At 38.2% G+C, this 23753-nt stretch overlaps 1 protein-coding gene across 1 annotated transcript; it reads left to right on the top strand.

Annotated features, from left to right (window-relative positions):
* Positions 1–11134: 11134 nt before the first annotated feature.
* Positions 11135–11842, top strand: LOC129737616 (uncharacterized). Its single transcript, XM_055728777.1, has one exon. It carries the CDS (start codon positions 11135–11137, stop codon positions 11840–11842), a length of 708 nt encoding a protein of 235 aa, XP_055584752.1.
* Positions 11843–23753: the final 11911 nt, after the last annotated feature.

Genomic DNA, 23753 nt, shown 5'->3' with positions numbered 1-23753 from the left:
TTCGCGTTTGGGTTTCATTCCGAGATAGTTTCCATAGTCTAATTCACAACAACGAGCAACTTGCACCCATGGAGAAGTTTACGTATCCGAGGTCAGCTCTCTCCGGCGATGCACTGAAGGAGGTACTGTCGATCGAGCTTTCAGATGCTAATTATATCGTAGCGTGGGACATTCTGACGGAGCGGTATGAGGACAAAAAACTCATAGTGAAGGTATACTTAGACGGATTGATTCCGTTGGAATCGATCAGAAAAGAAGGTTATGAGAGCATCAACTATCTCATAACTGAGTTTGAGAATAACCTAATGATGCTACAAAAGGTTGGCGAAGACACATATGGTTGGAGCACCGTACTAGCGCATATGCTCTACACGAGGATGGACTCTGTCTCTCTGAGAAATTGGGAAACTCATCACAACAGCACAGAAGTGCCAAAACACGAGGACATGAGGAAGTTCCTACGCAACTACTGTTCCGTTCTGTAGTCAGTCGCTCCTGCCAAAGAACCCCGCTCCAATATCGCCGATCACAAGCAGCCTAGAGGTCAGTCAGTATACTATACAGCCTTTATGTCAGCCAATCGATGTCCATTTTTACCGAATCATGGCATTTGCCCTTTCACTGCCAAAGATTTCTTCGAATGAAAATTGCAGAACGCCTTAAAGCCGTCAATCGAAGTAGACTGCAGCCTGGACATTTCGCATCTAATTGTAATCGTGTAATTAGATCTAATTGGAATGCTGCATGCTACGCAATGCTCTGTTCAAAATCCATCGAATTCGAGACCCAGTCAAAAGCGCAACCTATTACCCAAAGAAGCACCCAAGTTTATTCACAGCAAACTTACCAACAGCAAAGAGAACACGCCAGACCAATAGTTACGGAAAACCCACACAATCAAACCCAAAATGCTACACACAATTCACACAACACAACCACAGAATTCAATTCTACCATGCCAAGCACAAGCCAAAATAAGGTCGCACTTGTAAGTTTAAAACCTACCACCCCACCGGCGTTACGCTCCCTTTATTAGGCCTCAGGGCGGCTCGCTTACCAACGGAAATCGCAGAGAGTTAGAACTTTGACCTCAGGAAAACCCGAAAAATGCACTTGAACTTTTATTTAACAATTGCTACAAAATTCTACGATATATGCGCAACTAGTAAGACCAGATGGTTACGGTACCTTTTAGGGCCAAGCCCTGGTTGTCGGGGTTTGAAGATGGCGGAGCTTCGACGAGGACAACGCCGCTGCTGCTGACCAACTGCTTTGTCGTCCAATTCCTACCGGAACCCGGGATGTTCTTTCCGGGATTCTCTTCTACGAGGTCGAAGGAGCTGCTTGGAGAGCTTGATTGGTCGATCCGAGTGTTGTTGTTCGGTACCGACCACAAACTCCAATCAATGATCACCCGGATGGTAACGACTATCCGGGCAATCGTGGCCAAACCAAAGCCGATTCAGGGACCAGGGATCAGGGACAAAGGTTGGCTTCTGTCCCGCCAAATAGTTTCTTTTGGCCAAAACTTAGGGGTCCTGTTGAGGAATCAGGCGTTAGTGTTCCGTATTTCTGCGGGAACAAAATGGCGGTTCGGCGTCTCCTGGCTTACCTGGTGTCTGGCTTATGGGGATTTTATTTTATTATCTGACAGGTTTGCGCCGGGGGTCTTCAGATTTTAACCAAAATTGAAAATTTGGTTCATTTTTGCGACTTAAAAACACATTTATTTTTCAGATTTCTAACATTTTTATTTTTTGAGTTAGCTTCGGTTAGATTTTTTTGTAAATAAAAAATAACCATTTTTCAAAGCTCCACAACTCTGTTGTTTCTCAACGGAAATTATAAAATAGCACATCAAAATGCATTGAAATTTTATCAGCTTTCCAAATAGAATAGTTGAAAAAAATTAAATAATGACCTTCAACATGAAAAGTTGTAAATAAACTCGAAATGGCGTCTAAAAGTACCATCTGCACCACCGAATATTTTGCAAAAAATATCATTGTATAGCTCGATTCATGATGCAACTTTCATCTGAAGACACCAAAGTGGGCCATTAACACCTTGAAGAGTTATGAAATAAATAATGACAATAAATCTCTTTTTTTGCATCGAAAACAAACAATGGTGGAACAACTGCACTCACATATGGAGATAGCAAGCACTTCTAACAACATGGAAACAAAGTAACTTATCAAAGCTGGTAAAAACACTATTTTTTCTTCCTTTTCTGACTGTTCTTACTCGCATAACAGTCCCATATGAATTTTCGTCATTTTAGGTCAACATAAGGCTTCAACATAAAAGACTAAAAAAAGAGGTTTTGTTCTAGAAATTTCGAAAAAAAAATATCAATTTGTGGCTGTCCTATATGAAATATACCTGAATAATAATCCCATATGTGAAATACCACGGATTTGGTTACTTTTCAATGTTTCTTTCGGCGAAATAGTCTTTGGTTTATTGCTTTGAAACATTTAAACATTTTTTTTAACTCACTTGATATCGAATGATGCACACTAGTTTTCGAAGGCAGGTCTGACTTTCTTAGAAATGACTTCCTGAGCGAAAAACTATCGGATGCATTCAAAAATCGTAAAAAGATTAAACTTACAATGTGAAATTCATGATATTTTTTTGCAAAAGTATGTTTCTTTTTCTGACAATTGCATTTAGAAGTTCAAAAAATGATCAAATTTAAGTCTTAGAAAGTAGCTTGGTGAGAAAAATATATTTTGTATGGGACTGTTATGCTAGTAGATTCGAAAAAGGTTTCAAATATGGTCGATTAACAGTCCCATAATGAATAAAAATGGTGCTCTCGACCTTACCAATAACCCAATTTCGAAAATTTCAGGTCTTACGATTTATTATTACAACTTAGAAACGATTTTCGTTTATGCCGAAAGTGGTGATCACAATTTAAGAATGTATTCCAAAACAGGAAAAGCTGATTTTCTCGCTTGTTTGTTTTTGCATATGGGACTGTTATGAAAGAAGGGGCGGTAGAATGTTGCAGCAAAACTGACTTCATGTTATATCCAAAAATCTAATAACGATTTTGTTTATACCCAGTTTTGCACCAGGTCACATCAAGTTTTGCAAATTTTGCTGTCATTTTTAGAAGTGCGCTCAGTTTTGCATCCGTAACTCTCCAGATTTGATTTAAAATGGACGGTGGAACACTGGAGATTCGTGTGTGAGCGATCGAGGAAGCAAAACACTGACGACGAATTATGTTCGTTCTAGTGCGGTAAACCTCACAACTGGGCGAATGTAGAAAACGAATACGGTAAAAGTATCATATTTTCATAATTTTACAGCCTGGGCTGGCCATACTGAGCTCTTTGATTACTTCTACAACATTTGTGCCACTTTCTCATACTTTTTTGATCAATGGGAAAGGATTTTGGTGTCCAGTGCTTAGCTCCCGATATAAAAACTATGTAAAGCACGTCTATATTTCATTTTTTAAATCACATTTTTGTGATCCCAAACACAGGGACTGAACCTTCTACTATTGGCATTGATTATGCTTCACAATGTTCTTTGATCGAAAAATTAATAAGTTATATAGTATATGACCAGGTTGTAAAAGCAACATTCCCATTATTAGTTATATCACTTAAACAATAGGATACTCAGAATTTTGGTTAAAATTTAAAGTCAGTGTTTTATAATGCACTAGAGTGGACTGTAAACACTCTTTTCTAATCTATAAGGCCATAAGCCAACACCAAAAAATTCACTTCACCCCTTTCCGACGCTGGGGGACCAATTTAGTTTACACTATGTGGGCTTTCGGACGGAGTATAGATTTCGCGACGTTTACTGTTCGGTGGTTGCAAAATTATGATTTTTATTTTTAGCCACTATCTCAAACCAACATCAACAACAACCACAAACATGCGCTACTTATCCGTATTATCCTCCACAATTGTCCAAAATCCTCCGAAATGTGCGACCAAAACTTCTCCAACGACGATAAAAAAAAAACGCCAACTTCGATTGGGCACCACTGGATTCCACTCGCTAGGGCCTATCACTAGCGGCTTGATGCTCCACGAATCCGCGATGGCGATCCACCACAAAGGTCCTTTGTTGGAAACGCGCGTCCAAAATGCCGCCAACCAATCACAATTGGTGCGACCCAACAGCACAAAATGTCCGTTGCTATTAATAGGCGGCTGTCTAGTTGGAGCAGACAGTGAATGCTGAAAATGTTGAAGATTAGAGTCAGTTTTAGAGTTTGATTTGTCAGATTGTGTTTGGATTCAAGTGAATCAATTTATTGGTTTTGTCAGTTGTTTGGTGAGATCACAGACAAATAAATCTGTGTTGTGATTGCAAGTGCTGAGATTTTAAAAAAGTTTGGTTTGTGCACTATTCAGAACAGTTCGAGTTCTTGAATATTGAATCGGGCGCCTTTGAAAATGGAGGATCTTAGCATTTTAAAGAAGCAGGAACGCCAGTTGCGGGCCTCCATCAAGGGAGTCGTTAACTTTGTTCGAGATTTTAAACCAGAGCTTCATGAGAGTCAAGTAGATGTCAGATTGGCTCTGTTGGAGTCGACTATGAAGAAGTACTACCTGGTGTGACAGAAGATGGAAGTGTTGTTGGACACAGCTGATAGCGACGGTGCTGAAGAGGATGTCAAAGAGTCAGAGGCAACCAAGAAACGTCGATTGCAGAAGCAGGCTGCAGATCGTGAAGAAAAATTCGACGCAGAAACGATAACAGTTGAAGAGCAGTACTGCACCCTGAAGGCATCACTCCTTGCGTTGCGTCCGAGAAAGTTTGAGTCCTCGAGTGCGTCTGGGTCTACAGAAAGAGTTGAAGCAATATCCCGTGTTAAGCTTCCGGACATCAAGCTGCCAGTTTTCAACGGAAAACTTCGGGACTGGATTCCGTTCCGGGATATGTTCGATAGCCTCATTCACAACAACACTCAGCTCTCAGATATTGATAAGTTTACCTATCTGCGGTCAGCGATTAGTGGAGAAGCACTACAGGAGATCAGTTCGATCGAACTCTCAGCTGACAACTACCAGGTAGCCTGCGACATGTTAGAGAAGAGGTACGAGAACAAAAAGTTGATCGTAAAAGCGTACTTGGACGCTCTTTTTGCTATCGAACCTCTCAAAAAGGAAAGCGGAGAAGCTCTGAACCGCCTTGTCAGCGATTTTGATCGCAACATCCAGATGCTGGGCAAGATCGGCGAAGATACGGAGAAGTGGTCGACTATTCTCGCGTATATGGTGTGTACTCGTCTGGATTCGGTCACACTTCGTCAATGGGAGAGTCATCACAACTCAAAGGATGTGCCGACGTATCAGAATGTGATGGACTTCCTGAGAGACCAGGCGTTGGTTTTGCAGTCGGTTGCACCCAGTAGGCATGAGGACATCGATAGTCGTCGCCAGCGTACAACAGTGTACGCCACGTCGAGATTCCAGAGCAACTGTGTGTTCTGTGGTAATTCGTTCCATCCAGCTTCTGCGTGCAGCAAGTTTCGAGCGATGTCGGTGCCCCAGCGCTTCAGAGTTGCCAAGATGAAGCGGCTCTGCCTGAATTGTTTGGGTTCTGGTCATTTTATTGATCGTTGTACCAAGGGATCATGTCGCGAGTGCAACAAAAAGCACCATTCGATGTTGCATAACAGTTTTTCAAGTCAGAGCTCCGTTTCACAAAACCAGTCGACAGTCAACAGTCAATCGTATCGGAATGATAATCGCCCAGGACCTTCTGGACAAGGTCGTGAACATTTGTCGATCAGACAAGATCGAAATTCACATGTAAATCCTCAAGCACAACATAGTTCCACTAATTCCTACCCCGTAATACAAACACACATTCGCCACACTCAACCACAACACACCACAGACAATTCCTTTACCTTTAATGCGGCACCAATGCCAGAATGCGCTAAGTTTCGTTCGCTACAAGTTTTAATGTCAACCGCTGTAGTGCGGGTTGAAGATCGTTTTGGGAATCATACGTTTGCGAGAACATTGTTAGATTCGTGTTCCGAGTTTTGCTATGTGACAAAAAGTTTTGCGAGAAGGTTGAATCTTCGGAGAAGTCACAACGTTATGAGAATCCAAGGTATTGGAAATGGGTCAGTTGAATCGAGTGAGTCAGTTGAGGCGAGAGTTCGGCCTCGTTTGTCAGAAATATCTTCATTTTCGGAAGATATGAGATTCCATGTTTTGCCCAAAATAACAAGTAATCTGCCCATTAGAAAAGTTTCGCTCAATCGGTGCGAGATTCCCCAGAATTTGGTGTTAGCTGATCCGGAGTTTTGGAGTCCAGGTCCGATAGACATGATCATCGGGGCAGAATACTTTTGCGATTTATTGCGATCTGGGAAATTGAAAGTTTCGGACAATGGTCCAACTCTGCAAGAAACCGAATTTGGTTGGGTTGTCTCCCGAGCAGACTTTGATGCCTGGATCGATAGCAAACAGTAACCAAAATGAGCTATCAATGCCAAAATGATAGCATAATTGAGTATCGCATTTTTGTCGATGGCAAAATTAGGTCCCATTAAAACATCAATATGTTGAAATGTGATGCCACACCAACACCTGAATAAGGCATTGAGACCAAAACGAAAGCACTATTTGGTTTTGCCTTTTCCAAGATAACAAAACAAGGCATCACTAAGGTTTCATTATGTTCATCGAGTAGAAAAGTGAGATGAAAATGATAGCATGATTTGGTGTTCCATTTTCTGCGATGGAAAAAAAAGTTTACGAAAGAGTCAAAAGATTGAACAAACTGCAATTTGGTCGTTATCAGCATACTGTGGGCATTAATTGGTGTTTGATTTTCTAGTAATATCAAAACTAGGCATCGTCAAGGTATCATCAATTTTTTGATGTAATTTTCATCTCGGCAAAAAAAAACAAAAATAAAAATCATTTTAACAGCTCTTCTTCATTTAAAAAAAATACCTTCCATTTATACAATAGCAAACCGAGCAAATTAAAATACACTATCTTTAAAGCTTGTTTGGTAATCTTGGCAACAATAACCCTTCATGGAATGTGCCATTTTTTTGCCAAACGATTCTTTCTATTTAAAACTATGTTTGGTGAAGTTTTCAGATTCGACCTTTTATTGTCGATCTTCATGCTAGATTTTTATTAATTTTCTTTTTGTCCACAAAATCACTAGTTAATATATAAGTCCAGAAAATAGAAATTCGCTGCAGCGTTTTTGCTACGTTTTATTACTTTTCGACTAAAAACTGAACACTTTTGAAAATAGTTGTAATCGTTCAAAATAAAAATTCGTGTCGGTACCAAACAAAATAAAAAACTATTGTCTTATAGATAAAGTATGCTCAGTTTAATGAAGTTTGCAAAGCTGTTCAATGCAAAACTTTCTTAAAAACTTGAAATTTTTTTATAATATTCATCCTAAAAAGCAACAAAATTTGTTACTTGCTCACTGATTGGTGACTCAATCAGAAAAAAATTCTAAACATTTTGAAACGTTTCTTAAGTCAATAAGTTATAGTTAGTCATAGATTATAATAGATACGCATAGAAAATGATGAACTTTACATTTCATGTAGATCTTCAATTGATTTAATATTCAGCACGATGTTTTGTAAATTCGCTCACATACAATGTTATCCCAAATCTCATTTAATAACCCTTAATTGGATAGATAGTAACATGCAAATCAATTACAAATACATAAAAGTGTATGAAATTTGAATGATAATCTTTCAAATGATTGTAAATTAAATACTCGTTGATGTAAATTTTGGTGTCGTGTAATTTATGTAAACAAACCAAATGTGTTTTTTCCGAGACCGATAACGGTACGCGGGATGAAAAAACATTGTATTTTCTTGAAACTGCCTCAAACTTATAAAATTGCATATTCAAATCGTGTGAAAAATGAGTTTTCCCATAACTCGATAACAAAAGGATTTTCATTTCGTTTGACCTGTTGCCGGCTGCTCCGGAAAAAAAGTAAGTATAGTGAGGTTAGAAAAACTTGTTCAGTATTTGAGATTTTGTGTTATTTACAGAACTTGGACGTGTTGAATATTACAAAGGATGACTGCCAAGACTCAAATTACTGCAGACATCAGGCCACTAGCTATACCGGCTAAAGGAAGGTCCTGCAGGATGAAAAACCACCGGAAGTTCCGGAGTCGAAGCTGTGCCTATTTAAGTTTCACAACATCATTAGGGCAAAAAAGAATTTCGTTTATTGGACCTACTAAATACAACACCTTACCAACTGATATTAAAAACATAACCAATCGTTCCATGTTCAAAACCAAAGTGATACAGCTTTTGAAAGAAAAATTGAACCATTAAAACAGTCGATCATCAACCAGTCTTTGTTTTGCTTACCTTTTGCATATTTGTAGCGTTAATTTCTAATATTATTATTCTTTAAAAAAATTGTAGTTTGTATTTTTATCTTATTAAATTATTGAACATAACTTGATAAAATTAGTAAATATAATTAGTGTAATAGTAAATATAGTATAATGAATCTCTTCAAAGGAAATTATTTTCCATTGAGATTCATATTGTTGTCAATTTAGTTAAATAATACATTTCCTCGCACGACATTAAACAATTTTGTGTTCTCAGCATGATTAAAATTTGCTCGCGTTAACTTTTATTATTCATTGCTGCCAGACATGCTGAGAACAGTAGCGTCCATTACCAGGGGGCTCAATTGAGCCTTTTGGTGTGGGGGAGTGTGGTGGGCCGCTACAAAAAAAAAAAAAAAAAAAAAAAGTTGATTGTTTGTGGGATGTCTCGCTTCCTAGAAGCATGTTTTTGTCATACGTAAGCCCGATCGTCGAAAACTTCAAGAAATGATTGCGTGCTGGCCACAAAATGCAGTGCATGGAAAAGTAATCCGGAAAAAGTAATCCTGTGGAAACCACTAGGCTGAGGACTGGAAAATCTTTCTCCCCTAGGACAAAACCAATACAATTTTAGTGCTCCCGTGAAGAATGGTAAGTTAACATCTTCGGAAAAATAAGTAATTAGATTGTGCACAGAAATCTAAAGGTTTAATGAAATAGTACAAAATGTGCAGCGTTAAGTTATAAAAGCATATTTAATATTTCAATCATAATTACGGTCAAACAAAGATCGCAGATCTAAATTATAATTTTGACATGATTTGTAGAATAATTATTATCTTACTAATATGTTTTAAGAATATTTTTCCACAAGCAAAAAGTTAGCAACAGTTAATCAACCGTTAAGAAATAAAAACTCGGGAAGAGGCTAACAGTTTAAAATTTAGATTGAAGACATCCCAAAAACTCCAAAGTTAAATATAAAATCTCTGTTTTTAAAAAGTATTCATCTTAAAAAAAACTAATCTCATAATATTGCCATGAGATTAGTATTAGATATTCAGATTCTTCATTCAGATAATTTGGATAAAAGTAAATTGAAAGCATTTGTTTTACAATTAATAAGTAATAATGAGACCCACGCTTTTATCAAAAATTTTGAATTTGAATGCCGAATCTAAAATTCTTTAGTTAATTTAGTACACAAAGTTTATAACAAATTTGAATTCGAAATATATTCTTAGATTCAAAACTAATAAATAATAGAATTATTTTAGTTTATCGATTCTCATCTTAAACTTTCGAATTCGAATATCTTATGAATAAATGCGGAGTTCTCAATCATAAGTTCAGATATTTAGCTACAGCGAATAGTACCGGATTTACAGTACCGTTCCTGAATCTATAGCAATTGTGGTGCACGCACACAGATCTTTTACTTCTTACTTCGTTTCTTATTTTTTTAAGAACTTGAGATACAGCAGTTCTTTGAAAATTTATTTGACTTTATGGACTTCTTTCAATCAAACTGTTATATTCCACATATGTTTCAACGGATTTATCCGAAAATGCACTGTGAGATTTTTGAGTAATAAATCAAATATGTGTCGCTGACATAAACACTACGGTAGAACTTTTTTGAACAGTTTGGATGGAAGAAGTCTACTTAGTAAAATTTTCGAAGACACCAAATTCGGCCCGATAACAGTTGGATAGTTGATTTAACGCAAATAGATTGTTTGAAAAAAGATATAATCAGTATGAAAAGTTATGGATGAGCAAGTTCGAAGATCTGTGCTAGTGCAACTGAATTTCTATAGAATAATGAAAGGTACTATACGAAACTGATGCTAAATTGCCAGAATAAATGTTCAACCCATTGCATAACTAAAGGCGATTTTTTTTAATTATTAGTACTATGAACAGCTTTTGCCAGTGTATCGCCAGAAGATTGCATAAGTGCAGGCGATTTAATAAATTCTTTGAAATTAATGCCTCAAATTATTTTCACCCTGAGGCTACCAAAAAGTTTATAGTATTCAAACTGGTGTACGCAGATTTGCTTTCATGCCTTGTCATGCCTTTATCGTATCAAGATAGTGAAACACCAAAATTTGGCTCTAGTACGAGGTTCAATGAAACCTAAAATTATGATAAAATTTTGTCAAATTCTGCTATCATGCTTTGTTAGTAAAATTTGATATCATGTTGCCCGGATAACGGTGAAATAATGCCCCAATACTGCTCTCATTTCTCATACACGGATTGCATAGTAACACCAAATTTTGGTAGTACTAAAAGCTCATTGATACCTCGTTAAGCCAGGCCTTTCACAGAAATTTTGAAAGCACATCGATGCCAAATTTAGGATGTAGTTGGTGCCAAAAAGTGGCATCATTTTGTTCTCAAAATGCGTTTTGAAATGGTGGTTAAACGAGGTATCATTAAGGTTTCAATGAAACCTACAGTTGGCATAATTGTGGTATCGGTATATGAAAAGTGAGACCCGAATTTTGGCATTGTACCACCTTTATTCGGGCAAAATGATACCAAAATTTACTTTCAAGGCATGATAGCAAAATTAAGTATTATTTTGCCATAAAAGTCTGCTCGGGCTCCGTTAGAGTTTCTGATAGTTCCGTCGCAACATTGGAATCTCCAGTCAGTTCAGATTGTTTTGTTAGTTCTACAGCGAATTTGGAAGACATGATTGCTAAGTTTTGGGAGTTAGAATCATGTAATACTAACAGCATTTTGTCAGTTGAAGAGTCAGTTTGTGAACAGATGTTCAAAGAAACCACAATTAGGAATTCGGAAGGTAAATTTGTCGTCACCTTGCCGAAAAAACGTGGTGTTTTGCGTAACTTGGGTGAATCTAGAGGAAGAGCGATGAGTCGGTTCCTCAGTTTGGAAAGAAGGCTATCTGCAAAGGCAGAATTGAAAGCTCTGTATGCGGATTTTATCCATGAGTTTGTGTCTATGGGACATATGAAAGAAGTTTCAGATGATGTGTCAGTTGATATGTGTCAGAATTCAGTCGGAATGAATCCGAATATAGTCGGAATGCGTCAGAAAAACGTTCAGAATGTGTCAGAATTAGATCCTGTGTATTATCTCCCACACCATGAAGTATTGAAGCCGGAGAGTACAACTACAAAGCTACGCGTAGTGTTTGATGCTTCGTGTCGCACCTCAACGGGCGTTTCGTTGAACGACGCGTTGATGGTGGGGCCTACTGTGCAGAACGATTTGTTGTCGATCATCTTGCGCTTCCGTTTGCACCGATACGCCATCAGTGCAGACATCGAGAAGATGTACAGGATGGTACAAGTTCAGCAACCGGATCAACACCTTCAGCGAATTTTGTGGCGAGATACAGCAGATGAACCCGTGAAAACGTTTGAGTTAACGACCGTTACATACGGAACTGCTAGTGCTCCGTATTTGGCAACAAGATGTCTGAAACAGCTAGCTGAAGATGGATCAGCATAGCATCAGATTGGTTCGAAAGTTCTTCGCAATAGTTGCTATTTTGACGGCTGTCTAGTTGGAGCAGACAGTGAATGCTGAAAATGTTGAAGATTAGAGTCAGTTTTAGAGTTTGATTTGTCAGATTCAACTGTGCAAACCCTTGGTTTGAAGTGGCGCACAGTTTTGCTTGAATTTCCCTCATTGAAAAACAATCAATTTCACAAATTACGAAGAAAAAAAAAAGCGTTCGATATGATGCGGACTATTTTTTTGGATGTTGCTGAGCAAGCGAAAATCATAATCCAAAAACTATAGCGTCTCAATATGGCTTGGTTTTATTAAAGATTTTGTGAACTGCATACAAATGTAAACAACTGGAAAGAATTTGGTCTGAAGTCATCGTTTACGAGTTGGTCCGAAACGTCGCATTTGTTTTTATTCAGACATAACGCTCAGATTGTCAATCAGTCAGGTCGACATGTTGGTCCCTTTAAAAATCGAACTCTGCAGCCCAAAATTTGGTTCGCATTTACGAGAATGAGTAGTTTGAATGGGAATTTCAAAATTTTATTCTGTTCGAGAATCGCTAAGCTCAACCACTCTATTCAAAACGTTATGACGCGCATCGGGGGCCGGTTTTTGAGAGCTCCATTTTTTCCACCTCGGGTAGACAAAGTCGTCGGGGGTAGACCCAAGAATCAATCAGTAAAAGATACTTCATTGAAGCATTTTGGAAATAGGAGTTGGCTAGTACGGTCTCCTTAACGTCATACATCCATATCGTCGAGCAACAATCTTTGGAGATCGAAGAAATATTCCTTGGAAAGGAGTCGTGCGAGTAGGTCATGTTCACACGAAGGACGAAACTTTCAGTTTTTTAGAAATCGTTTACTGACTATTCGGAACAACTAGAAGTTGAGTGGTTAAATGAAACGGTATGAGTTTGAATTATTTGTCAGAAAATGGACGGGAATAGTCAATTGTGACCTTAAAGGAAAGATTTGTGTCAGAGATTATGAGCAATAAGAAGCATGAGTCCGAAAATGTAAGCGATTTGTAAGTTTGATTTCTTGGCAGAATGAAAATTGCACGTTTGGTTGTTTGTGTCTGTTTACGAGTCAGAATTGATATGAAAACATAAGTATGTACAATGTTTTTACCTTATTCGAGAAGGTGGCTGGAATCTCGCATAAACTGAAAAAGGTTCAAATCACCCAGGCATGGTGGTGATATTTGTAATAACGCAATCTCTCAACAAACTTTTGTACTTCTATTTTCATTTCATGCACCACGAGAAAAAAAGGCACAAATCCTGCTCTAAACCAGAGATGCGTGGCATAAGATCCATCTAATCGATCTATGTTTAACACCGATGACTACCAGGACAAAGTAGCACCTTATGACGGTGTCATATTTTGCTTGATATAACATCTGGAATGAAAAAAAGGAATTGTTCATCACCTAGCATTATGGTATGAAGAGAAATTGCAACTCACCTGCGCGCTATTTGAAAAAATTGTGTTTGGTTACTGGTGTCATCGTTTTCATGATTCATGCCAACTAATCGCTGAAAAGTGCATCGAGAGCTGAAATATTTGCAAACCTTCAGCCGCAAGTCTAGCACAGTGTAAAAGGTTTCCTTTGTTCCGTGAATTTGGTTGAAGTGCGTTTGGGATTTAATCATGGTGATAGGTCGTTCCCAATTTCCTGGGGAAAGGTCAGATCGAGACTCCCACTCATCCTTAGTCTGGTCAAAGGATGCGATAGCTGAAATTACATAACAAATCTGCATCTTTGCACACTTGAACGGATGAAAAAACTTACCTTTCGGAACAGCAGTTTGGTTACTTCGATTACCAAGGATCCCATCGTACCAATTTGATAACATCCGTTGGGAATTTAGAACCGGAGGTCGAAAATATCCAGCTTTTTTCGGAATTTGCCCGGATAACACGTTTAGCAGCTTTTATCTATCCAGTCACACACGAAATTCCAGACCAAAACAAATCGAAAGTTGGTGATGAGAGACCGTGAGAGAGAATATATTCTCCATGGGCGCACGGGTACGGACAAAAAAGGGGCTCATCACCCTTACATGATGTAAAATTTGTTTACTAAAATTGCGAAATGTTGCATTATATAAAGTAGAGTAATTTGAATTGTATTGGCATGTAATTTTTACTAAATGGGTTCATCACCCTTAAAAAATGTCGATTTTTTTGGCGATTAATGTCGCATTTTTGTATTGTATAATGTAGGATATGAATTGAAATCGGTTGAATTGTTAAAATTGTACTAGTATGTAAGAAACTATGTTGAAATCCGGTGGTTTCAAGGGGGCCGGAATGTTTAGTAATGACAAAAGGTTCCGTGGTTATTGGAAGCCCCGCAGTGAGACGTGCTAACAGTCCTAACTTCTCTTTATCTCACGTCTCACTGCAACACCGTCCCGCAATATACGAGAGATCCAGAGAGCCGAACTGGAAGGAAAACAAACGGCAATAAAACATAAGTTCTTATCCAACCACGAAACAGCGCGTACGCGATTCTTTAACCGCTCCGAAAACCCCACACCCAGGCAAAATAAGTTGTTCCCCCAGAGTGGGAAAGTGATAAACACTTAGTGGAGTGGAACTGATTTCACTCGAAGAAAAAGCTAGTTTTACAGTCCGCTAGCTAGTGACAAATTGGTGTTATCGAACAGTCAGTTTTGCTGCAAACAGCACGAAAAAGTAGTGTTTTTTACCTGCTTTGATAAGTTCTTTTGTTTCCATGTTGTTAGAAGTGCTTGCTATCTCCATATGTGAGTGCAGTTTTTCGACCAAAAAGAGATTTATTGTCATTATTTATTTCATAACTCTTCAAGGTGTTAATGGCCTACTTTGGTGTCTTCAGATGAAAGTTGCATCATGAATCGAGCTATACAATGGTATTTTTTGCAAAATATTCGGTGGTGCAGACGGTACTTTTAGACGCCATTTCAAGTTTATTTACATTATTATGAAGGTCATTATTTAATTTTTTTCAACTATTCTATTTGGAAAGCTGATAAAATTTCAATGCATTTTGATGTGCTATTTTATAACTTCCGTTGAGAAACAACAGAGTTATGGAGCTTTGAAAAATGGTTATTTTTTATTTACAATCGAAGCTAACTCAAAAAATAAAAATGTTAGAAATCTGAAAAAATACATGTGTTCTTAAGTCGCAAAAATGAACCAAATTTTCAATTTTGGGGAAAATCTGAAGACCCCCGGCGCAAATTGTCAGATAATAAAAAAAAATCCCCTTATATCACTTAAATATGGGTTTTGTGTGCTGGATGTGTACTTCACAATGTCGTGGTACGGTAGAATTTTATGAAAATTTGGGTGGATTAAGTTTATAGTGTATTGTTTACATCCTGCAAGTTTTGAAGTCCTGTGATCAAAACTCGCGGAAAAGGATTCGAATGAACAGCTCGTGCGTGATAAAATCTTGCGCATTCATCACGAGAACAAGGATCTATCGTATCGTTTTATCGCTAAAACGTTAGGAATCGCGAATTCCACGGTGTCGCGAGTGATTTAGCGGTTCGAAGAACGATTGACCACCGATCGGAAGCCCAGAAGTGAAGGAAAAAGTATTCCGTACAACACCAAAAATCACAACCGCGCAGTTGGGGCCTTCAACTGAAACCCGAACGCCTCCGTTCGGGATGTGGCTAAGAAGCTGCACCTAAGCCAAAATTTTGTCCAGAAGGCCAAAACTAAGGCTGGGCATCGAACGTTCAAGGTACAAGAGGCCCCTTATCGCGACGAGAAGCAGAACTAGTCCGCCAAAGCCCGTACCAGGAAGCTGTACCTCAACATTCTGACGAAAGTTGAATGCTGCATCATGGACGACGAAACATATGTGGAGGCCGATTTCAAACAGATCCTCGACAACCTGTTTTTCACGGTCATGGATAAGTTCATCGTTCCGGAGCATTTCCGTACTTAGAAGATGTCCAAATTTGCGAATAAATTTCTGGTTTGGCAATTGCCATCTGTACGTGCGGGAAGCGGAGTGAACATTTCGTGACCCAGGACACGATGAACGGACAGGTGTACATGAAAAAGTGCCTCCAGAAACGGCTGCTTCCTCACCTGAAGGCCCACAACGTCCCAACAATGTTCTGACCGGATTTGGCCTCATGCCACTACTCCAAGGCGTGCTGAAGTGGTGTGCGGACAATAAGGTCAATTTTGTGCCGAAAATGTTGAACCCTCCCAACACTCCGGAGCTCCGCCCCATCGAGAAGTACTGGGCGATTATAAAGCAGCACCTTCTTGTACGACCTAAGGTAGTGAAGACAGTCGAGGACCTGAAGAAAGTATGGGTTGACATGCAAAAACGGTTGATTCACAGGTTGTGCAGAATCTTATGGCCGGGATTAAGGCCAATTTGCGTATCGACTGTAAATAAAATAGTATAAAATGGTAAAATGAAGTTCAATAGTTATTTTTCAATCCCCTAACTTTTGATGGCAATCGGATGAAAACTCGAATTTTGCGAATCAATTCTGTATGTAGAAATTTCATCGTGGGCACCTTTTAAGCTCGCCTGTGGATCCGCGACCGACCGAGCCCGCTTGTCCAGTAATAACAAGGTCAAGATCGACGACTACGAGCTAGAAATAGTCGAACACTTTGTCTATCTCGGATCACTGGTGACCGCAGACAATGACACCAGCCGTGAGATTCGGCGGTGAATGATCATCGGAAGTCGTGCCTACTTTGTACTCCACAAGCAAATGCGGTCGAGAAGACTTAGTCCTTGAACGAATTGTTCTCTACGGACACCTGACATGGGTGTTGTTCGGGGAGGACCTGCGTACACTCGGAGTATTCGAGCGACGAGTGTTAAGAACCATCTTTGGCGGCGTGTAATTGAACGGAGTGTGAAGACGAAGGAAGAACTACGAGCTCGCGCGACTCTACGGCGAACCCCATGTGGTTTATCTATAGGTGGGGACAACCAAATACTGTAGTGTTAGTTCGTTGTATCCATACAGTTGTTTATGAACGATTGTGACGTAACACGACGCCGCGCCGTCGCGGTGGCGAACATTCAACGCACCAATGAAACCGTAGCAACGTCACAGAATGTTTGTTATTGGCGTTACAATGAAAGCTTGTTACTAAGTTTTCAAGATGCCGTCGTGTTGTGGAATGCGAAATGATTCTCGGTGCGTTTAAAATTTTAATTTTCAATTTCATTTTTCGGGTTTTCGAAGCAGTTTGACGGATTCCGCTGCAAAAGGATTCGATTGCTTCCAATTTTTTCTTCCGACAAAAACTCTTATGAAATCGGAACCAGCAGCAACGGCCGCTTTTTGGTGCATCAAAAGTTCCTAGAAGAAGCGGGCGGAGCAGAATATGTTGAGGAATCCGTTCGAAATTAGTCTTAAAATAAAAATCCTTAGTCAGTTTTCATTTTTGGGAACACATATAAAAATTATTTTATCATTTCTATAAACAGCTTCTGTTTCGAAATTCCGAAAATGCCTATATTTTTTGTAATTTATTTTTCGGCATATCGATGAAATGTAGATCTGGAATTGATAAAGATGGATAAAGAAGTGAGGAGAAAATTTACAGATGTTGAAAAGAGCGAAAGAAATTTTTGCGAGGAAACTTATTAACGTACACCATACTTTACCCCGCAACATTTCATTATTTAGGAGAAGTAGTACCGGGATAGAGGTGGCACTACCTTAACCTATACAATGAAATCTGGTTGGTCCGAAGTCTACATGTGGTGAATACGTATACTCCGGACGGGCGGTTGCCTATATAGAATGCAAAATGTAAGATCACCTTTTTAAAAAAAGTTTAGTGCCAGTTTGTCGAATTTCTAACAAAAATTTCATAATTGAACTACTCAAATTGCATAAACAGTACGAGTTGTGTTAGTATTTGGAATCATTCGGAAATTATTTAATCGCATTTACAAGGAAGGATAATAATGCCATATTCGTTTTCATCCTGGTGGTGCACCGGTAGTGCACCAAGTGCTGTCAAAGCGTTTTTTTTATATGAAGATGACAGCAGTTGGTGCACAACCATCTTTCCACCAGATGAAAACGAATATGGCATAAGATTCAATTTTGAACATAAGTACTTTGATTATTATGGCTTCCACTGGATACCCAAGCTCGATGGTATTATGTACGTATGAAAATTGTCGTCGCAAGGCGACTCCTACGTCGAGACGCCCGTGAACGTTTGTGACGTAGCAATCAAAACATTGAAAAAACTGATTCCCACACTCGTGCAAGGGTAGTCTTGTCCCCACCTCTACATAAACCACATGGCGGCGAACCCAGTATCCAGAAGATGGTGAAGGCTGGCCGGATACGCTGGGCAGGACATGTTACGAGAATGCCGGACGACTGTTCTGCAAAACAGGAGTTCGTTACGAATCCGGTAGGAACAAGACGAGCAGGGCTGCAAAGAGCGAGGTGGTTAGACCAAGTGAAGCGTGATCTGGCGAATGTAGGATGTCCGAGAATTTGGAGAACGGTTGCCGTGGACCGAGTGAATTTTAGGAATTATGTTCAAGTTATGTCGTGTACGGAATACTATGAAATCCCATAATTCCGTCAAAGAACGGTTCTCTTCATGCAATCCACAAACGTTTAACGTATTTTTTCTGCAAAGTGCAGCCACTGTAATTGGTTTCGCCTTCACTGATGAACCCGCCTATGGCTGCTTATGCTTTTTCGTAGTCGAAGCCGTCTGTTGCTCGCCGTCAAATTGCTTCACAAATAGGCCCTTTTCATTGGTGACGTCTATGGTACGATCCGACGACGTTAATCTTCTCTGCTTCTAAACACGCCGCACAGGCAAAATTTTCCCGTATACTTGGATAACGTGCTGCTATCAAACTTTTCTTATAACTGATACAAAACTTGAAACCAGTTTTAGTGCAAACTCTGTAAAACGCACGAAAAAAAGTGTTTTGTACCTGCTCTGCTCTCATAAGCACGCTCTAATTGCAAACTTGAGTGCAATTAATAGATTGTTAATTTACATTAATCATAACAAAATTTCTGATCTTCTTAGTGACCTTGAAATGAAAAATTGTTTGCTATTTAAAGATTCATTTCAATAATTTCCAATGACAGTATATTGATAGGTAGGTTACATAAATACATGCATATCCCTGCATAGCTATCTAGTGTTTCCTTTCAATGAATGGGCTACACTCGAAGTAAGCCATGGTGTAGGCAAAGGTGTCGGCTTCCGACTGTCATCGATTTGCAACATTAGTGGGGTGCCCCCGATTTGACAGTTTCGTACATACATATGTGTAGGAACGTGTAGGTACTTCACTAGTGGAAAATATCAAGCATGCTCCAGGCACCAATGTATGTAGGTATGTATGGACGTAATACCTAGAGCCAGCACCTTTTGCCGTTCTGGGAATCGTCGGGATGGAAGATGGCACACTTGTGTGTATCTTCTGGCAATCGATAAGAATAGATGGAAGTGTGATGTACATGTGTTTATGCCTCCTACCTATAGCAGTTGAGAAGATGGATAGATTTTCCATTGTGTTTGATTCTATTGTGTTGGAATTTCCATCATCATCATCATCATCATTATCAACAGCAGCAGTAGCAAAGGCAGCAGCCAACATCCCAGAAGGCCATTCCCATAGTCGTCGGTTCAGCATTCTTGTTGTCCTTGAAGTTGCCGAAGATGTCTATCGAGATTGGAAGAACAACAAGCCGAAAACTAGAATCACTCAGTCTTAGAGGGAACGACCGAGGCGCTTCCTCCTGGACAACCGCTGCTGATGGGCGCCTGAATGTAGCCTCGAGGTTGGTTGTGGGCCCATGGTACACTTTCCGGAGGGGGAGTTCAAACAACTTTAAAGCACTCAAGTTGAATGATGAAAGGAAACCATTTGGTTGGAAATCTTGCCCATTGTTGATCGGGAAACGGCAATCACATGCCCAAATGGTGGTAGAAGAAGCGAATTTAGAGAAACGCGCAAAGGCTAGATTGAGATATTCTTATCGTGTGAGATCCCCGGTTTGAAATATTGATTGGAATTCCATTGTAGGCAATTTCGTATGAAGGAAAGTTTGCATAACTCAGAGAAGCCCATCGTAATCCATCAATCATTGAAAGTAACTGTGTTTATAAAATAATAATTTAATATTTAAACTGTGAAATGAAATTATGATTTACTAATAATTAATAACTTGAATAGTTCAGAACATCAGTTTGAGGTTTTCTGTATCCTCTACTCAGAAAATGCTTTTATTTTGGATTCATTCATCCCGTTTCTTCGAAGTGCTAGCAAATTGTAAGCACATTTATTCCTAATCGATTGGCCTTAGGAAGGAAGGAAAGCTCATCTCTCAAATGCTGCTCATTTCGCTTCAGGAATGATTTGTAGCTTTGTCGGTCCGTAGACGACGCCGGATCTTCTAAGAAAGATGATAATCATTTTTGTATGTTTGGCCATATTGTGCGCTCATTTCCGTGGGGTTATCCTGAAAGCGGGCGCAGATGCGATGAATTTGTATGTTTTGATGATGGTGATGTTTCCGGCGAGCGATATGGCGCCGATTTGTTTGTGAATTTGTTGTTGCTTATTCCAGTGGTTCAAACGCTTTAGAAAGGTTATGGAGGAATTCTACACGCAAAATAATTTTCACTTAAAAAATAAGTGACATCTGTAGTGGATTCTCGCCATACGTAAACTCATTTGAATTTTAAGTGATGGGTCAAGTGAATGCACTTAAGTGACCGGTCAAGTGGATTACACTATGACGTTCGAATGAAATTTATCTGAATTTCTAAGTAAGTTTCAAGTTAATTTCTAGTTAATTTCATATGGAGTGAAACTTGAAATGGTCGTTCTAGAGCATTGCTTTTCTAATTGAATTTTTGTTTCTTTCATTTGAGCTTAGTGTTCTGAATTCAAAAAAAAAAAATTAATAAACGTTATCGAATGATTAATGCTTTATTTAAAACTTTCTAAAATGCTATCATTTTACAATACAAACTTAATTCTAATTCAAAATGCTTTCTTAATTCTAACAACAATTATTAAAACTATTTTTCACTCTAAACATAAATCTACCGGAAATGAAATTTAATTCGAATGGTGGGCTTCGAAGAAATTGATTTCAAAAATAAATAATTGCGATGTACTTCTTTTGGCTTCATATGCCAAGAAGTGGTTGTTGTATATTCCCACTTCCCAGTAATCGCAAACAATATAAAGTTCCTCTCCATTCAAAACCATTTCTACAATTTCGTGTAAGTTTATAATAGAATTTTCTAATTTAACCAAAATGCTACCTCTTTTGTATAATGTTCCCTTGAACTCAACTGAACTGCTACAATTGACATTTTCGAATTTAATATTTGTTTGAATTGGTTGTACAATTTTATCGAAATAGTGTCTACATTTCATATCACATAATTCAAAGTCTCCCATAATTTCTTTTGTGAAAAAATTTTTATTGAGAAGATCATAGCAAAATTTCAAGCTAGCTTTTATGCATAACGTGTAGCATATATTTTTGCAGGACGATGTAACATGTGTATACTGTTTGAAGCCTCGATGTTTCGCTTCATTTCTAAAGCACATCATGTTCGCAACAGGACCAGATGTTTCTATAATTGTTGGATGGTGTGTTCTAACATGATGTTTGGGTTTTAAATCTTTTCCAAAAAGCTCAACAAACATTTGATGCTGTGCATCAATTTCATTTTTAAGCCTTGTTATGTCAGAGTTTGAAAAAGATCTTTACAGGCATAAATCTATCAATCTATCAAACACAAACAGTACTTCCAAACCATATCTTCGTGTGGAACAAATTCTCCTACCAATAGTGTGAAACAGCGCATCTCACTAGAAGTCATTTTGAATGTAACAGATTTCTGTTTTTGTTTAGGAATATATATTTCTCCAATATCTGGCATACGCTTCAGTTCCTCGTCAATACAAGTTTTAGCTATTATCTGCCTTTGTAAATTCAATTGTTTTAAGTTGATGTAACCCTTCTTAAAAATACAATAATTTAAAACTTCTGTCAGTCCAAGTTTACAAATACCTTGAGAAAATAGATTATGCATAGGATCAACGCTCTTGTTTTCTACCACATGAAAGGACGGAAGGTCATTAAAAACGGAGTTCTCCGATATCCCTGTTTCACTTTGATTGGCGATGAGCGAATCTTCATTGTAATTAGTTTTGTTCCTCTTGTAATCAGAAAATTCGTGTGTATCATTTTTTAACAACTCTTTTGGTCTTTTGCAAAATCGACAATAGAATCTTGCATTGAATCCACCAGCCAACATGAGCATAGTGTGGATTCCAAGATTATCTCCTTGTAGCAAAGATAGCACAAATCTTATCATGATGGTTTGTCCATTTACATCAAACAAAACATTACTTTAGTTTCAATTTCTTTAAATTTGCTAATCATTTCATTAATCAGCCTGTTTATACCAACATTTTTGATATATCGGCTATACAGCCAGACTGGTAAAATGATATCATTTTGATATTAATTTTCAATTGAACGCCATAGACTTCCATTGACAAAGTTTTTAATATCTAATGACTATTTAAGCTTTGAAGTATTATCAAGCGTGGCTTGCAGAATATTTGGAGATTTGAAAAATGCTTTGATTTGAAATTCTAATGGCATCAATAGAAGAAAATTTTGTTTTGGTTCAAATTCGAAATCTATCGATATGTTGTTGTGTTGTGTTGTGTTGTGTTGTAGTGATGATAGAAGGCAATGCAAAGCAATTTAAGTTTTCCAAATATTTAAACAATTTATGATCTGTGGTGAAGCTTTTGAACAAGTTTTTTATAGTACAAAGGTGTTTTTTAACTTGAAACTAACTTCTGCATCTGTAACGTCTAAGGTCAAGTCTTCAATTACGCACGCCAATTTTGAAGTTATCTTATTGACTTCGCTTTGGATGAAGTAAACATCCTTTCTGGTTATGTTGTGCCGTATATGCATACCTTTAAAAAAATAAAACAAGTTTTAAAAAAAAGTCACATAAAATTTATGCATATATATATATTTAATGTGAAATTAACTGAAGCTATCTTAGTCTGTCCAGGGTCATCAAAAGTAAAGGTCAGTTCGACTTTGTGTGTACTTTGAATCGTATTATTAGTTGCAGAATCTTCTTGCTGATTGGATAGACCTGCATTCTCAATTAAATGAGTATCTAGTCTTCTTGTTTTCAAGTTATTGCACTCTGATTGTTCATTTAAATTATTGCTTTGATTGTGATCAGATGGTTGTTGCGCTAGAAACTTATGGTTTACTACATGTTTCTTGAACCGCTGTCATTTATTGAATATCTGAGGACAGTTTTGAAAAGTACTTTCATAACGAAAATCATATTTTGGAATTCTAGGAATTTCCTCTAAGTGGACGAAATATTCGAGATTAGAAGAGAAACTTTCGGAACATTCAGCAATCATGCAATTCATTTTGAGGCAAAATACTGCTGGAGTTTTAAGATGCTGGTGTATGATTCCTTGTGTTCCAACTGATAGATTTCAGAGGATATAAATTGCTAAACAAGCCTCGAAATTTTTGAATGAGGCAATCAAAATACTGCAATTAGCTTTATCAAAACGTCTAATGCCCTTTCTACAGAAGCTAACTTATAGTAAAAATCTTTGTAAAATACATAAAATAGACCAGTAATTTCCTTGTATCCGTTGCCGACAACCGCCAATTTTGGCACGATGTATTGTACTGGGCGTACGTTGCGTAAATATTTTCTATTAATGTTCCTATCTGGTCTTCACATTCTACCCATAGCACGATATCCTCCTGCGCCTTCAGAATGGTCGGTTTAAAATTAGATGTCACAGCGATTGGGGGCAATACGGTTGCCAGACCAAGGAT

Source organism: Uranotaenia lowii, chromosome 1 (assembly GCF_029784155.1).
Source record: "Uranotaenia lowii strain MFRU-FL chromosome 1, ASM2978415v1, whole genome shotgun sequence".
Classification (NCBI taxonomy): domain Eukaryota; kingdom Metazoa; phylum Arthropoda; class Insecta; order Diptera; family Culicidae; genus Uranotaenia; species Uranotaenia lowii.
This window is presented reverse-complemented; position numbering and strand designations above follow the sequence as displayed.

Excerpts from the sequence above, each read along its gene's own strand:
- LOC129737616 (XM_055728777.1), top strand. The coding sequence starts at position 11,135 with ATGTTCAAAGAAACCACAATTAGGAATTCGGAAGGTAAATTTGTCGTC.